General features: G+C 41.6%; 1 protein-coding gene across 1 annotated transcript in view; it reads right to left on the bottom strand.

The window, feature by feature from the left end:
- Window positions 1-16918, bottom strand: part of LOC112254573 (SH3 and PX domain-containing protein 2A) — a 77141-nt gene that overhangs the window by 23504 nt on the left and 36719 nt on the right. Inside the window, exon 7 of the mRNA XM_024427279.2 lies at window positions 5224-5352. Within this exon, the coding sequence (XP_024283047.1) occupies window positions 5224-5352 (129 nt within the window). The remainder of the gene's footprint in view (window positions 1-5223; window positions 5353-16918) is intronic.

The following is a 16918-nucleotide window of genomic DNA, read 5'->3' as shown; positions in this document are numbered from 1 at the left end:
ATTGCAAGGATCCATTGCAAATGGTTCAGTGACAGATAAACATAACAAACAACATTCACTTGAATTAGGAGCAATTTCATAATGTTTATGTTCAGGTCCATGCAGTGCTTTTCTCCTCATCTAATCACTGAGTTAACAATACAAAACAACATATGTGATTGCACTGCAAAGAAACCATGAAACAACTCAGGACAGGACAAATAAATGTTGTAAGTTCATTTTTGACATAGCCAACAGAGTTTACACTGGATGTACTAAATTAAAGGATGTGGTTGCCAACTATCTAATTAGGCTTTTGCCTGGATGAAATGTTGACGTCAGTCTCATTTACACAGCCAAAAACACTAACAAACACTTTTGAAAAAAAAGTTTCTTTGTTTTGTTTACAGAGACAATGAATCATAAAAAAAACGACGATAATTATGTAAGCCATGTGTGTCGTAATTTGGCTCTAGGGTGAAAAGGAAAGTGGTACTGCTACAGTAAGGATGGATATTCCTTGAAAGGAAAAAGTGGAGCAAGTGAACAGATGTTTGGCTCAGACTTCAAAGTGATAAAGCTTTACTCATATCCCCTCTGCCCCTGTCTCTTTCTAAGAGGGAGGGCAAAATAGAGGAACCTATCTGTTGAGGAGGGCCTGAGCCCTATTTGTCTCCCCTGCAGTACCTGATGTCTGGAAACACTATATCAGGTTCAGCACTCCGCAGCCTCCATATTACTGTAATCAACAACACATTTATTGCTCAAGACAAAAATGCGAACAGGCCAGCAACTTTCGATTTTCTTACTGTGAATGTATACCATATGTACTCATCTAAACTACAATATGCAATGTTTTAACACAGGATTGAGGTGCCTCAGGCTCTACTGTGCTGCATGTATTTTATTTATAGATATCCAAAGTCTCACATTGAATCAAATAGCCTGTCTTTAACTGCTACTAAAACACAAGTGTAACTTACTAAAACAAGTTTTTGTGTTTTGGGGTCAGTCTTTGAAATATTAGCTCATGCTACAGATGTGATATGAAGATTACAACCTTTAGCGTGACAAGCATTTCTCTGGGCTTGAGATGATGTGGAATGCTGAGCCTCAGCACTACTGGAGATATCTGATCCCACTGGAAAGCACTGCAGGAGAAAACCCCATTCATTTCAAGTTTCTGTATTTATAAACACTGTATAGAGTACAAAATATATAAAGTTCGATACATTCACTTCCAGTTTTCATAAAATACTGGGTCCAATTTCCAGCGATGGTTCTGTTAAGCTTGGGAGGCGAAAAAGTACTAATGTTGACCTAAGGAACAGCCAATGCAGCCCCCTAGAATGTGAAAGGATCCCCTCTAGAATGAGAAAGGATCCCCTCTAGAATGTGAAAGGATCCCCTCTAGAATGTGAAAGGATCCCCTCTAGAATGTGTGCTGACCTTTCTAAAGCTACGTACTTCTGCAGCCCTATGCTCTAGGCAGCACAGATGGCTTGTGTGGGGCGCCCATAAATGCTATTTAACTTGAATTGTTATTCCTAAATGAGAGGCACCTCACAAATCCGTTGTTTCATGTCCATCGTCTGGCCATAGCATAAGCTTGTTCCCAATTGTGTTAAACAGCTCCTTATTGACAACTCCTCTTCCTCATGAACACTGATCTACAGTATCTGAGAGGATTTAAGCGCAGAGAGAAATACATGTTGGAAACCCATCGAGTACCTCCTCAACGTATCCATGGTCCATCAAGAATGAAGGGAGACAAGAAAAGAGAGACAAGGAAAATAATTGGGACAGAGCCTTAACATTTAAGCCTAAAATACCGTACAAAGTGTTCCCAGAATTCACCACTGACTGACGCAGGCTATTGGTTTATAGACGAACACACATGCAGGGTGGTACAGGGGAGCTATGGGGAGCCTGAGGGGCAGACAGACCCAAGCTGCTTCCCTCTCCGACACAGACATTCCTGGAGTTAATTTGTCAAATTACAATTTAAATAGCCGATCTAGGATTTGAGTGGTGTAAACGTACACTGGTCAGAAGAGATTTAGAGGGATATTATTTGGGTTGGACTGGGCAAGGCTAGCCTAACATTGCCCTTGAGGTGTAGAGTAGGTAGCATACCTCTAGAGGGAAATGTGATGGCAAATGTTTTACTTTTCCTATGCATTTCGATAACAAGAAAAGTTCAACTGTAGACAAATAAAAAGATTGTTCTTAATTGACCCACCTGGTTAAGTAAAGGTTCAAAAGTGGTGTGCTATCTTAGCTTAGCCCTGGTTATCATCTCTTTAACACACTGTAAGTTGAGGAGGCATCCTGGAGGATCCATTAAGCCATTATAATGAACCAACCTCTCTGAACCGCTAACTTTGGCAGGAAAGGGCTTTTTCCATATTCCCCCTGACTCTCTCCCTGCCCCACACTCCTCTCCTCTCCAAAGTCAGTGTCTCTCTCTGGCAAGCTCTGACCTAACTCCGTAGTGAAAATATACAGAGGGATTGCAATCAAACAAATACAAGAAACTGCAAGGGCATCAGGGATAAAACATTTATGGAACACTGCTTTTGAGTATCCCAAAAAGTGGCAGCTGATTTTCTTGCAACTCTGTGAAAATGACATAACCAAAAATATAGATCTTGCCCAATTTCTCTGCATTTGATGAGTCCTGGCAGTGCAGCATTCCTGGCCTTTTACAAGAATTGTATAATATAAATATCAAAATAAAAATACACGTTGCCATTCTGAGTTATGTTTATTTACAAGGTACAGTACCTGATCTAATAACCAGGAACAACCTCTCACCAAAACATGAATTATCATCAGCTATGACACTGACTGAAGGCCAATATGCAAAAGCAGTATCAACAAACCAGTGCAAATGAAAATAATGGTTTGGCCTGGAAAGGGACATGGAAAGCTGAGAAAGCTGAACGTGCCTACATGAACTGACTTAGATTCAAAGCCCCTGTCAGAAGTATTTTATCTGATCCAAGGTAAGGAAATATGCCATTCCTTTAGTGCAATGGGTAATCTTTTGCATTAAAATTGCATTATCCTTGGGTATGGTAACAGTGCAATCAGTTAGATATTTACATTGTACAAGAAAAGTACATAGAGTTACTTACCAACATGCTTTCTACATTCAAATTAGAGAACCATCATGGTAAGTAGAGCACAAAATAATAGCTCTTACACCATGCAGACACTACACAGACATAAGGACAAATTCCATTCTAAGCCATCTTCTTCATTGGACAAATGAGAGCTCTGTAAGAGAAGCATAGTACCATATCAACACCATATTCACACCATTTAAAGAATTCCCCAAGACTCTATAAATACCTGAGCACCTTTTGTCATTTCACAGCAAAGTACTGGATACATTTAAGCAGCTCTGGGTTCATAAAAAGTATATGTCTAACTTCTTCAGCACTGAAAGTCTGGGATTCAGAAATCAACCTCAGATGCCATAAAATACATGAACTTATTCTGGGAGAGATGGATGCTGAACTAAATGGACTGCAGTATTTTACACGCACCTGTAATTCTTAGAATTGGCATGAGGCTTAGGACTGATGTCACCCATATTGCAGCTTAGCCTTCTTCCAATGCTGTCCAGGAGGTGTCATGGCTTCAGCTAATGCTAACCATGCTGTTGAACACAACAGGCTTCAGCTAATGCTAACCGTTCTGATAAACACTACAGGCTTCAGCTAATGCTAACTGTTATGTTGAACACTACAGGCTTCAGACAGTGCTCTGATGGGTTTTGATTTAGCTACCTCTGCAATACTTGGGAGTCCCCTGCCTATAGTGCTTGAGTTGTTGATGCCAAATGCCATCTATACAGTACTGGTTATACACCGATGAATCAGACAGTGATTCAGTTAGACTTGCAGGTGGGTGAACTCTCTGACCAGTGACATATTTACTCTGTAGTTATCTAATTGTACTGCAGCCTTCAATAGCCCAGTCACCAGCATCATCCATCAAGCTCTATGCTTATTATGGAGGAAAGGACCTAAGTCAAGGCCTCGGGCAGAAGGACTTCAAGGTGTTTGGAAATCTGCCTCAAAGTGACTCCCTAGTGGGCTCAAATCCAACTGGACCAAGAAGGAAAAATAAACGGAAGAACTCAACGGGTGGGTACAGACACTTCAAAGCAGTCTGAGTCAATTGACTCTCTTCCTTTAGGCCTCTATGGCATGGGGTTTTACTCACACCCAATGTGAAACCTAAGTCAAATTGCTTTTCTGATCAATGTTTCCCTCCCCTTTGAAGAACACACGAGTCACATTACTGCTTCACTGTCTGGGAACACCATTTAAGCCAGGACGTCAACCTCTGTTACTGAGCATGTCTCTTGCTCTAGAGGCTTTGGAGATGGAGATGACAAAACGTCTTATTTCATTCTGCTGAAGGGAAAGGAAAACCAGACAGGTTTCCTTATGCTGCGTCAGCTGAAACTGTGGTTCAGTTAATGGTAAGGTGTGTTTGTATGTTATAGCGCAAGAGTTAGTGAGTCTTAACTGGGTCAAAGTGTATAGGCAAAAGTAAACACGGTCATATCAAGTAAGACCATCAACATATGTATACAGGACTTTATAAAGAGTAGACCATTTCATTGATTCTACTGGAGGGCATGATATGCATAACAGTCAACAGACTAAGCTCTGCATAACATTTATCACCTTTCACTGTGAAAAAGCCAAATTTAATCAATCTCAACAAGGGCCAGAAGAAGATTATTTTCAGTTCCTTTTGAGGATCAGCTCCTCGCACTCCATTTTCAGAGGTTAAACAGCTGACTCAGGACCCCGTGCAGCTGGCATATGTAAATCGAGCATGTCTCTCTGTCTTTCCATTAAAGTGAGCTGGATAATTAATATAGGAGTCTGGGAGACATTCCTCCTACAGAAGGCAACATTCTGGCCCCGGCCTAAACCAACAAGGGTAAAAAAAACAGGCCTCTCTGCAGGCCAAAGTGAGCCTCCAGGGCTAAGGCACAGTTTGAAGGCTGTGGACATAAAGGGAGAGGAGAGGGGGGGGGAGAAGGGAGGAAGAAGGGGAACTATTGGGGATGAAGAAAAGACCGTGACCCCAGACTGAGAGGTGAAAATGAAAATGTGGATGCTGGCTGGAAAGTATGCATGAATAGGTGTGCATCACTGTGTGTGTGCGTGCGTGTGTGCCTGCATGCATGCGTGTGTGTGTAGGTTGGTCACTCACCACTCTCGCTCTTATCGATGACGTCTACCAGTTTGCCGGCCTGCAGGCTTATTTCCGCCGGCTCCTGCTTCTCATAGTTGGCCACCACCATGTACTGCTCCAGTAGCATAGGATCGGCACCATCCAAACCTGGGGTTGATGGGAAAAAACACGCTGTCAGCCAGCTCCCGGTCATGGGTCCGCGAGAGCGACCGCCGGGCACCCTCTGCGCCATAGGCCAATTTGTCAGTAGACCTCAGCCAATGGGAACACACGCTGGGCTCTGTGCATTTTCCCAAGAGTCTGGCCATATAGCTGGAGAGTCAAAAAGGAACGCCTATTAAACTGAAAGTCTCCCAAAATACATCAAGCAGTTTACTGAAGAGAATCCATTCTAAGCTGTCGGGGGGCCTCATCCATAGTCTAAACTTGAGATAGAAAAATAGGAATGGATGGAGAGAAAAAGAGGAAAGCAATAGAGAGAAAGAGAAAGAAAGAGCAGGAGCAGCGGCCGGTTGGCGATAGAACAGTGCAGCGGGAGAAAGGAACGGTTTCCCCTGGAAAATAAACAGTCTGTTAAAAAGCCTCCTTCTCCTTGTTGGGGCTGGAGCTGGAGGAAGAGTAGGGGGGGTTGTGTACGCCAATCATAAGAGTCGACACTGAAGGCCTTAAATAGAACCAGATGAGTGGGCTGGAGTTGAGCTCAGGAGGCCGGGCCTCGGCTGCTGTGAAACACTAGAGCACAGGACTTTCATTTAGTATTGCCAATGGAAAGCTTCTTTCCTGGCCTCGCTGGGTTAACCATACTAGCACTAGCAATGACTTAGTTTTGACAATGTTATTCAGCAGGACCATTCCACTGGGCACCGATGTCAGTTAAACATCGAGTCTTGACTTACATTTTGTTTTGTCACGTGAATTCAACGTGAAATAAAAAATAATAATAATGTAATTGGATTAGGTTAAATGTTAGGGTTATGAAGTTCACTTACGTTGATGACTTTATTTTTTTTAATGTGGAAACAACGTTGATTTAACCAGTTTTTGTCCAGTGGGGTACATTGATCAAACATCCAAGAATGTGTCAGTATTATAGATGAGGTGGCTCTTATTAAGCTGTGATCCCAAACATTGCTTTATTTTCTTTTCATATATCTACTGTATCTGTCTTTTATACAAACTGTGCAGTCCATGTTGCATTCCATGGTAGTGATGTTTATGATATGAATTTCAGAACATAAACCAGTTTGCAAAGAGTAAAGCACACTTAAATATACATGGACTGGTATTGTCCAAAAAGCCACGCCATAACCTCAACATCAAAAGGAAAAAACACAAAGGTCATTGGGGATGTTTCTCATTTTCAAAAACAAAGCACCTGTTGCATGAATTTAAAACAGTAAATAAACTACATCTTCAAAACAAATTCAACCACCTACCACTGCATACTAAACCTTAAAAAGTCACTCCAAAACATCTCCAGCTGCAGCCTAGAATGAACTGAGACAACCCAGTTTAGCAGCAGAACTAACACATGTCAGCTGTAACCTAGAATCAGACACTGCTGAGATGGATTTCATACATTACTGATAGCTCAGACTGGCCACAGAGTTTCGTAAAACGGAGAGGAGAGAAATGATTCACAGATCACATAAGAACACAGTATATACATACTATGTATCCGGAGTCAAAACCAGGATATCCTTTGGTCTAAATTCCAAGCTGCTTCAAGGCTTGCCTGAGTAATAATTTATAGTTTAACTGCCAACAGACAGTTCAAGTATATGGATACTAAGATGGAGGATACAGCACAAATGTTCTGTAGTACTCATTGTCAATGTACTGTTTCTCTCTTAGCTGAGATAAATTACAGTATTTAGTGAAAAATAAATGAGTTAGCTGAGTTCCTGTATCACATAATCAAGAGAAATGTCTACAAAACAAATGTTATAAACTAGATGAAGCCAACCATGTCCAAATGAAAACATTATTCAACCTGTGGTAAACTCAGTGTCTGTGTCTATCTCACACGATGGAAAATAGCATGATTCCAGTCCAATAAATACTATTAGATAAGAAGAGATGACAGCTGTCAGACTAAATATGAACATTTACGTAAATTAGGATTATGTTCCCACTATATGCTGAGGGGCAGGTATCACACATGTCAAAGCACTAATAACTCATCTGGATGAGCTCAGCTTCAATAGCATCCAAAATACTAAACCTGCCAACTAGTAAAGTTGAACCAGTGTGGTTCCTTCTGTGGTTTATGCTGCTTTCTCATTATTTGCACAGGGTTCTTTGCTCACTGCGAGGTTGTGTGCAGAAGCCTTGGAAAGTTAATATTAGTTGAACTTTGAGTGCAGGAGTGCAACCCCTTGCAGTGTGATCCACTTACGGGTGGAAAACAATGACTTGTGCTACACATAAAGTAATGTGAAGCCTGCTTTAGAAATGCAAGGCTTTGGTTTTCCTTTCAGCATAGCTGCCATAGATGAATGCTCAAGATTATACATTCAATGATGCTGAGGTCAAAACTCATCCAATGCATTTTTATAACCTGTTGGGAATGGTCAGAACGATGGTGGACCACAGAGGCAGATGAATCCCATCGCTTAACACTAGAAATGACAAGGAGATCATTTTGACCCAATATGAATGTAAAATTGCCCCCCTCCGTCCTTTACTTTTCTTAAATAGGTCTATTTAACACACGTACAGTATGTTGTTAGAATTTATATGACAAACATAATATGTTACAAGCAGTTCTAAGAGGACAAGAGACGATCCTGAGGTTTCCAAAACACTTACCATTGCCAAATAACTATTAAAATTGATATTTTAAAATATCACTTTTTCCACTGTTACATGTGCCCCATGCTTGAGCACGCAGCAACAGCTAGCCTACAGCAACAAACAAATAAAAATGATATTGTGTTATTTAAAAATATATATATATTTGTATTCTAATGTTACCCAAGACCTTCATAAACACAATCAAAGTATTATTTTTGCGATAGCATAAAATGTATTTATTAGACTGTTAGAATGTTGAGTGAAAATGAATCTGGTATATTGTGGTTAAAGAATTAACTGTCTAACAGAACGCAGAGGATGTTCTTTAATGGAAGCCTCTCCAACATAATCCAGGCAGAATCAGGAATTCCCCAGGGCAGCTGTCTAGGCCCATTACTTTTTTCAATCTTTACAAATGAGATGCCACTGGCTTTGAGTGAAGCCAGAGTGTCTTTGTATGCGGATGACTCAACATTATACACGTCAGCTACTACAGCGACTGAAATGACTGCAACACTTAACAAAGAGCTGCAGTTAGTTTCAGAGTGGGTGGCAAGGAATAAGTTAGCCCTAAATATTTCTAAAACTAAAAGCATTGTATTTGGGAATAAAACATTCACTAAACCCTAAACCTCAACTACATATTGTAATAACTAATGTGGAAATTGAGCAAGTTCAGGTGACTAAACTGCTTGGAGTAACCCTGGATTGTAAACTGTCATGGTCAAAACATACTGATACAACAGCAGCTAAGATGGGGAGAAGTATGCCCATAATAAAGCGCTGCTTTATCTACTTAACAACACTATCAACAAGGCAGGTCCTACAGGCCCTAGTTTTGTCGCACCCGACTGTTCAGTCGTGTGGTCAGATGCCACAAAAAGGGACTTAGTGTAGGAAAATTACAAGAACAGAACCAGACAGGACAGCACTGCTGGCCATTGGATGAACACGGAGAGCTAACATTAATGACATGCATATCAATCTCTCATGGCTCAAAGTGGAAGAGAGATTGACTTCATCATTACTTCTTTTTCTGAGGTGTTGACAAGCTGAATGTACCGAGCAGTAAATTAAAATACACACATGGAAACCCCACGAGACATACACCCAGAGTTCTCTTCACAGTCCCCAAGTCCAAAACAGACCATGGGAGGCACACAGTACTACATAGAGCCATGACTACATGGAACTGTATTCCACATCAGGTAACTGATGCAAGCAGTAGAATCAGATTTAAAAAGCAGGTAAAAATACACCTTATGGAACAGCGGGGACTGTGAAGCAACACAAACATAGGAATAGACACATTCATACACACACATGATAACATACACACTATACACACACGTACACATGGATTTGCGTTGTAGATATATGGTAATGAAGTATGGGCCTGAGGGCAAATACTTAGTGTGTTTTGAATTCTGAAATGAATGTATTGTAATGTTTTTTTAAATTGTATAACTAACTTAATTTTGCCTAATGTTGCCTTAGCGGCAGCTAATGGGGATCCATAATAAATACAAACTGATGAATTACATTTAAAAAAAACAGATCAAATACACCTTATGGAACAGCAAGAACTGTGAAGAAACAAACATAGGCACAGACAACAAAACACACACACACACACACACACAGTGTGTGGGGGGGGACCAACTTCATATTAATGCCCATGATTTTGGAATAAGATGTTTGATGAGCAGGTGTCCACATGCTTTTGGTCATGTAAGTGTATGATTGATATTAGTTTCCCCACCCTTCCTTGAATCTCAGAATCTCAACAATGTTAGTGTCTAGACTCTAGACTACTGTGTTTACATGTGGTACAGTATGTGTGTGTGTGTGTGTGTGTGTGTGTGTGTGTGTGTGTGTGTGCCTGCCTGCTAAGGTGCCTGCGTGCCTTCCTGCGTGCATACCTCAATTAAATAGCCATATTTGCCACTTTCTGTTTACATCTCTCCTCACACAGATTTACACTGAGTGTACAAAACATTAGGAGCACATTCCTAATATTGAGTTGCACCCCCTTTTGCCCTCAGAACAGCCTCAATTTGGGCTCCTGAGTGGCGCAGCGTTCTAAGGCACTGCATCTCAGTGCTAGAGGTGTCACTACAGACACCCTGGTTTGAATTCAGGCTGTTCCACAATGGTCCCGGATTGAGAGTCCCATAGAGCAGCACACAATTGGCCCAGTGTTGTCCAGTTTTGGCCGGTGTAGGCCGTCATTGTAAATAAGAATTTGTTCTTTACTGACTTGACTAGTTAAATAACGGTTAAATAAATGTAAAAAATGGTCGGGGCATGGACTCTACAAGGTTTCAAAAGCCTTCCATAGGGATGCTGGCCCATGTTGATTCCAATGTTTCCCACAGTTGTCAAGTTGGCTAGATGTCCTTTGAGTGGTGGGCCATTCTTGATACACAAAGGACACTGTTGAGCGTGAAAAACCCAGCAGCGTTGCAGTTCTTGACACACTCAAACTGGTGCACCTGGCACCTACTAACATACCTCGTTCAAAAATATTTGCATATTTTGTCTTGCCCATTCATCCTCTGAATGGCACACATACACAATCCATGTCTCAATTGTCTCAAGGCTAAAAAAAATCCTTCTTTAACCTGTCGTCTCCAACCCTGTTCCTGGAGAGCTCTAACTAACCGGTTCTAACTAACCTGATTCAGTTTATCAACCAGCTAATTATTAGAATCAGGAGTGCTAGATTAGGGTAGGAGAGGAAAATCTACAGGACAGTAGCTCTCCAGGAACAGGTTTGGAGATCCCTGATCTACACTGACTGAAGTGACATAAATAAAGTATCATAGCTTTTACCTGGTCAGTCTATGTCATGGAAATAGCAGATGTTCATAATGTTTTGTACACTATGTTTACATTATGCATGTTCAGTATTTATTATGTAACATTTCCTCACCTGGGATTTGAACTCACAACGACATCTTGGTTCATGCAACGCCAATCTTCCTGCTATGCCACCATGTCCGTGACAGGTATCAATTAATCTGACTATTCTCATTAATGATTGTATTTAGTTGTCTAATGTTGGTGGGGTATATTAACCTATTTTAATGATAGTCCTGAATCACTATGATCAATATAATATTTTCTTGGATTAATAAAATATTTCTTGAGTGCATTTTTAACAGAGCTGATATTTACTTCCAAGTGCATTCACCCTATTGCTTAAACCTATCAAGTTGTTTCAGATCTACACAAATGCCTAGGGAGGAGGTTTTATGTTTTCTTCTGGACAGGGTCTAATTATAATGGCCCAATAAGCACATGCCCTACAGCAGTGGTCACGAACTGGTCGACCGTGGTCAATCTTCATGGCATGCCTAGTCAATCACCAAACATTTATGTAGAAAAGCCAACGATAAAGGATGTGATAAAAGGCTTGCGCTCCTTTTTTTAAATTCCTGTTGTGCTGTTGCAGTAGGTGCACTTGATTCAGGAGCCCAGAGCACCGGGTAAGCAAAGTATTCCCATTTTGAACCATTGTCTGAAAAGACAAACTCTGCTTACCCGGCTGACCAGTAGATCTGTGGCTAAATCGAGTGAGCCTACTGCGCTGGCCAATCGGAAAGCTCAAAGCACCATGCATACAAAGCTTCCATGACACCGGCCACAGCAAAGTTTAATACTAGCCTACGTAAGGTTGAATAACTTTTAAAACCATGACCAGAGAGAGACTGTCAAAGAATACAGCAAAGAGCTGCTGTTTTTATGAGTAAGTTCATGTTTAATTGTTTATTCAGCACTATCAACCCTGTTCTTACTCAACACTATTACAAAACATAAAACACGCATCTCCCTACTTCCATTCACGCTGCAGCTGCAATGAATGAGTAGCCAAGTGTATGGATAGCCCAGCATTTTTATTATTACTAGCAGATTGTCTTGTCTCTTTTAAAATCGAGGAATATTTATCTCTGGTCATAGGAACAACCTGAACGGTCATCCAACTCAGAATTCCAAATCAGAAACTCTGGCATCTTTCTAGACCTTTGATTTTCCGAACTGAAGATCACTGACATCATGATTTGACATTCCCAGTTGTCTTGAAAGCACCATGATCATCTGATGCAGTTACCATCAGTCCAGTAAAAATTTTAAAAAGCTAATTATTTTGAAAATTAATGCTCACCTGTGCCTTGCAAGTGCTATACCAACTGATCTAAATTGTAATCAAAGCTCAAGTTTTGAAATATAATATGGTCTGAGAAGAACATAATTGGCAGGCCAGGCATTATAGCCAATATGATGTGATAATGTACTAGGCCTACTGCACAAACCTCATTCTTACAAAAAAATGATTAGGTTAATTAACATTTTGTAAGTCATGATCAAAAGAAAATATGAGTGGTATATCTTGACTTGCTTTTTGACTGTGAAATGGATCTTGACTCAGAAAAAGTTGGTGACCACTGCCCTAGAGATGTACCTTATTGGGACAGTAGTTAGGACATTCATCACTGGTGCTGTTGGCCTGGTTCATGTTTGATGTAGTGTTTCTGGACAAAGAGATCAATGCCGCCTTTGCAGAGTTATCATTTTACTAAAATGTTATCTTTCTCCTCGATTAACAAAACATAAATGGAAGCATTTCCACAAGGAAATGGTTAAGTGGGGTAACAACCATGGAGAACGATAGAGGCCTCTAGTGGCCAAAAGCTTGTTTTAGCATGGGCAGCACCATTGAGGGATTCCACCAACGTGCCTTGAACGCTGTCTTTAAGGAGCCTTACATATGAACCAGCTTGCTTACTCATTGCAGACAGCATCTGATTTCTCAGCCTCTGAGGCTGCTATTGAATCTCATCAGCCTGCCAGGTATAGAGGACACCCACTCTGGATTATATGCTTCAGCAGATAAAGCATTTTGACTGCTAATCTGCCAGCAAATCAAGTCAAATTTCAAATCAAATCAAAGTTTATTTGTCATGTGCACCGAATACAACAGGTGTAGACTGTACAGTGAAATGCTTACTTACAAGCTCTAACCAATAGTGCAAAAAAGGTATTAGGTGAACAATAGGTAAGTAAAGAAATAAAACAACAGTAAAAAGACAGTGAAAAATAACAGTAGCGCGGCTATAAAAGTAGCGAGGCTACATACAAACACCGGTTAGTCAGGCTGATTGAGGTAGTATGTACATGTAGACATGGTTAAAGTGACTATGCATATATGATTAACAGAGAGTAGCAGTAGCGTAAAAGAGGGGGTGGTGGGTGGCGGGACACTATGCAGATAGCCCGGTTAGCCAATGTGCGGGAGCACTGGTTGGTCGGCCCAATTGAGGTAGTATGTACATGAATGTATAGTTAAAGTGACTATGCATATATCATAAAGAGAGAGTAGCACCAGCGTAAAAGAGGAGTTAGCGGTTGGCGGGACACAATGCAAATAGTCTGGGTAACCATTTGATTAACTGTTCAGGAGTCTTATGGCTTGGCGGTAAAAACTGTTGAGAAGCATTTTTGTTCTAGACTTGGCACTCCGGTACCGCTTGCCATGCGGTAGTAGAGAGAACAGTCTATGACTGGGGTGGCTGGGATCTTTGACAATTTTTAGGGCCTTTCTCTGACCCTGCCTGGTGTAGAGGTCCTGGATGGCAGACAGCTTAGCCCCAGTGATGTACTGGGCCGTACGCACTACCCTCTCTAGTGCCTTGCGGTCAGAAGCCGAGCAATTGCCATACCAGGCAGTGACGCAACCAGTCAGGATGCTCTCGATGTTGCAGCTGTAGAACCTTTTGAGGATCTCAGGACCCATGCCAAAACTTTTTAGTTTCCTGAGGGGGAATAGGCTTTGTCGTGCCCTATTCACAACTGTCCTGGTGTGTTTGGACCATGTTAGTTTGTTGGTGAAGTGGACGCTCAAGGAACTTGAAGCTCTCAACCTACTCCACTACGGGCCCCGTCGATGAGAATGGGGGCGTGCTCAATCCTCCTTTTCCTGTATCATCTCCTTTGTCTTGATCACCTTGAGGGAGAGGTTGTCTCGTAGTTGTCGGTGATCTGGCCTACCACTGTTGTGTCAAACTTAATGATGGTGTTAGAGTCGTGCCTAGCCGTGCAGTCATGTTTGAACAGGGATTACAGGAGGGGACCTTTTTTTTATCCCATCCCCCGTCTCTGCAGGAGGCTTTTTACCTTTTGGTAGGCCGTCACTGTAAATAAGAATTTGTTCTTAACTGACACAAAGTTGGAATGACAGTACTGTATAGAATGTATGCTGTAGTGTTAAGATTTCCCTTCGCTGGAACAAAGGGGCAGGTAGTGTTCTCCTGGCATCTGCCAAACCCAGATTTTTCCATTGCGTTTCCGCTGCTCCAGAGTCCAATAGCGGTGAGCTTAACCTCACTCCAGCCAACACTTGGTGAACTTAGGCTTGTGTGTGGCTGCTCGGCCATGGAAACCCATATCATGAAGCTCCCGATGAACAGTTCTTGTGCTGAGGTTGCTTCCAGAGGCAGTTTGGAACTCTATAGTGAGTTTTGCAACCGAGGACAGACGATTTATATGCACTGTGCGCTTTAGAACTCGGCGGTCCCGTTCTATGAGCTTGTGTGGCCTACCACTTCATGGCTGAGCCGTTGTTGCTCCTAGACGTTTCCACTTCACAATAACAGCACTTACAGTTGACCGGGGCAGCTGTAGCAGGGCAGATATTTTACGAAATGACTTGTTGGACCTATGATGGTGCCATGTTGAAAGTCACTCAGCTCTTCTGTAAGGCCATTCTACTGCCAATGTTTGTCTATGAAGATTGCATGGCTGTGAGCTCGATTTTATACACCCGTCAGCAACGGTCTGGCCGAATCCAATACTTTGAAGAGGTGTCCACATAATTTTGTATATATAGTGAATGTTCTGCTTGACATTAACTTTAAACACCAAAACATGCTAAAAAGGTCCTCAGGAGGTATTTGCTAACTTAGATAGTTAAGAGAACATTCGAACGAAAAATTGGACACTCAAACATTAGGGGAACATTACATGTAACAGTGCAAAAATGTTCTCTCCCTAGAATTGTTAGCTGAGTTGACACTCAACAGCTGTTTAGCATTGAAACTCATCAGCCAGTCCCTTTCCTTATTTAGTGTCTGTTGGTTTCCTATCATATTTTCTGGCACACACTGGTTATTATGAGACGAAGACTCCATTGCTTTTTTTTGTGTGTTCCAGCTAGCTGCCTGCTGTGGGGTTAGGAGGGGTTGGTTCCATGTCGGAGGCCAATGTGACAAATTGTCACTGTCAGAAACTGGGAGGCTTGGCTTTACGCTGACCCCTGAGTAGAACTCCCGATGGAGTCATCTACTTCTGCAAAAAGTAACTGAAGCAGTCAGTGCACACACTGACTGTGGTTGAAGAGACTAGTCAGTTTATAATGCAGTTCTGCTACTGCTGTATGTATTTTAGAGTTAGTTTAGCCAAATATCCATACAATTTCTTTATTAAAAAAAAGTAAGAATGGTGCAAATGTATGTCTCGCATTGTCTAACCCTAGAAAATGCTATTATAAGATGGTAGTTACACTCAAGTAAGACTGAGTTAATTAAATCTTTCAGGTGCTATTGCCTTTGCAGCATGTGAATAAAAGTCCAGTATCTGGGAAGCAGGATCAGTCAAAGAGCTCAGTATTCAATGGCTGTTTATCAAGCAAGGGTAGTGTGACTGTTGAAACAGTCCACAGTTGTTTAAGTGGGAGAGAAGCACACATTCATCTACATTCAGACTAAAATCTCACGACTAGCTAGCCCCTTACCCCTTTGCACCCCTTGACCCTCCACACACAGACCCGATCCCCCACACACACACAATTCCACTCTCTATATGCCCCTGAGCCCCACAGCTTCAATAAAGCCAGCACGGCTGTGCACACACTCCTCCGGTCCATGCGAAACACTGAAATGGTTTCCATTTGCCACGTAAACCTCCTCTCCATCTGCTTTTCACATGCACAGTGCCTCCAAGCGCTCTGACACTCTTTCCCACTCTCTCTCTTTCTGTGTCTCGCTCCATCACTCTCCTTCTCTTTCTCTCTCTCTCTCTCTCTCTCTCTCTCTCTGACTCCGACTCTCTTTCCCTTACTCACTCTCTCTGACTCCCCCTCTGCCTCTCATACTCTCTCTATCTCTCTCTCTCCACTCAGTCCTGTTATCCTAAGTAACACAGTAAATCTGCTCACAGACAAACAGCTAACTTTATTAACGTGTGCTGAGTTGGACAAGTGTAAGTTTTATTTTAGTAAATAGTGTTTCAGCCTGAACTGTTCTTTATCATAGTTATTTCAAAACAGTTTCCAAACAGTGTGTTCACATTCAAACCATTTTCCTGTTGGGACACAAGAGCTAGCGAAAACATTCAGGTCTTACTTCTGAGTTACATTGTATTCTAACAATAGAACTACAATACCTGCTAGTTTCAAGTCTAGTTGTGCTGTGACCATGAGGTGTTGACCAAACCTCACGTGCTTAGTCAGCCACTGTACTGTATGCTGCTCTATATAGAGTTAGTGTAGAGGACAATAATAGACAGAGCTAGACAATGTAAACAGTTCAGATATACATGAACAACCTGTAAGGTATATCCTGTTTTGACCCATATAGAGCCACAGATCTAAAGAATGAAGTGGACTCAAAATAGGGCTCTTGACTTACCTGTACCCTTGCACATTGACTCGGCACTGGTACTCCTTGTATATAGGCTCATTGTTGTTATTTTATTGTGTTACTATTTTTTCTTTAGTTGAGCAAATTTTTCATACTTAAAAAAAAAAACTCTGCATTGTTGGTTAAGGGTTTGTAAGTGACCAGTTCACGTCAAGGTCGACACCTGTTGTATTCGGCGCATGTGACAAATACATTTGCATTTTATTTGATTGTAGGGG

This window comes from Oncorhynchus tshawytscha, linkage group LG01 (genome assembly GCF_018296145.1).
Source record: "Oncorhynchus tshawytscha isolate Ot180627B linkage group LG01, Otsh_v2.0, whole genome shotgun sequence".
Taxonomy (NCBI): domain Eukaryota; kingdom Metazoa; phylum Chordata; class Actinopteri; order Salmoniformes; family Salmonidae; genus Oncorhynchus; species Oncorhynchus tshawytscha.
Note: the sequence above shows the minus strand (reverse complement) of the source record. Positions and strands in the feature narration are given on the sequence as shown.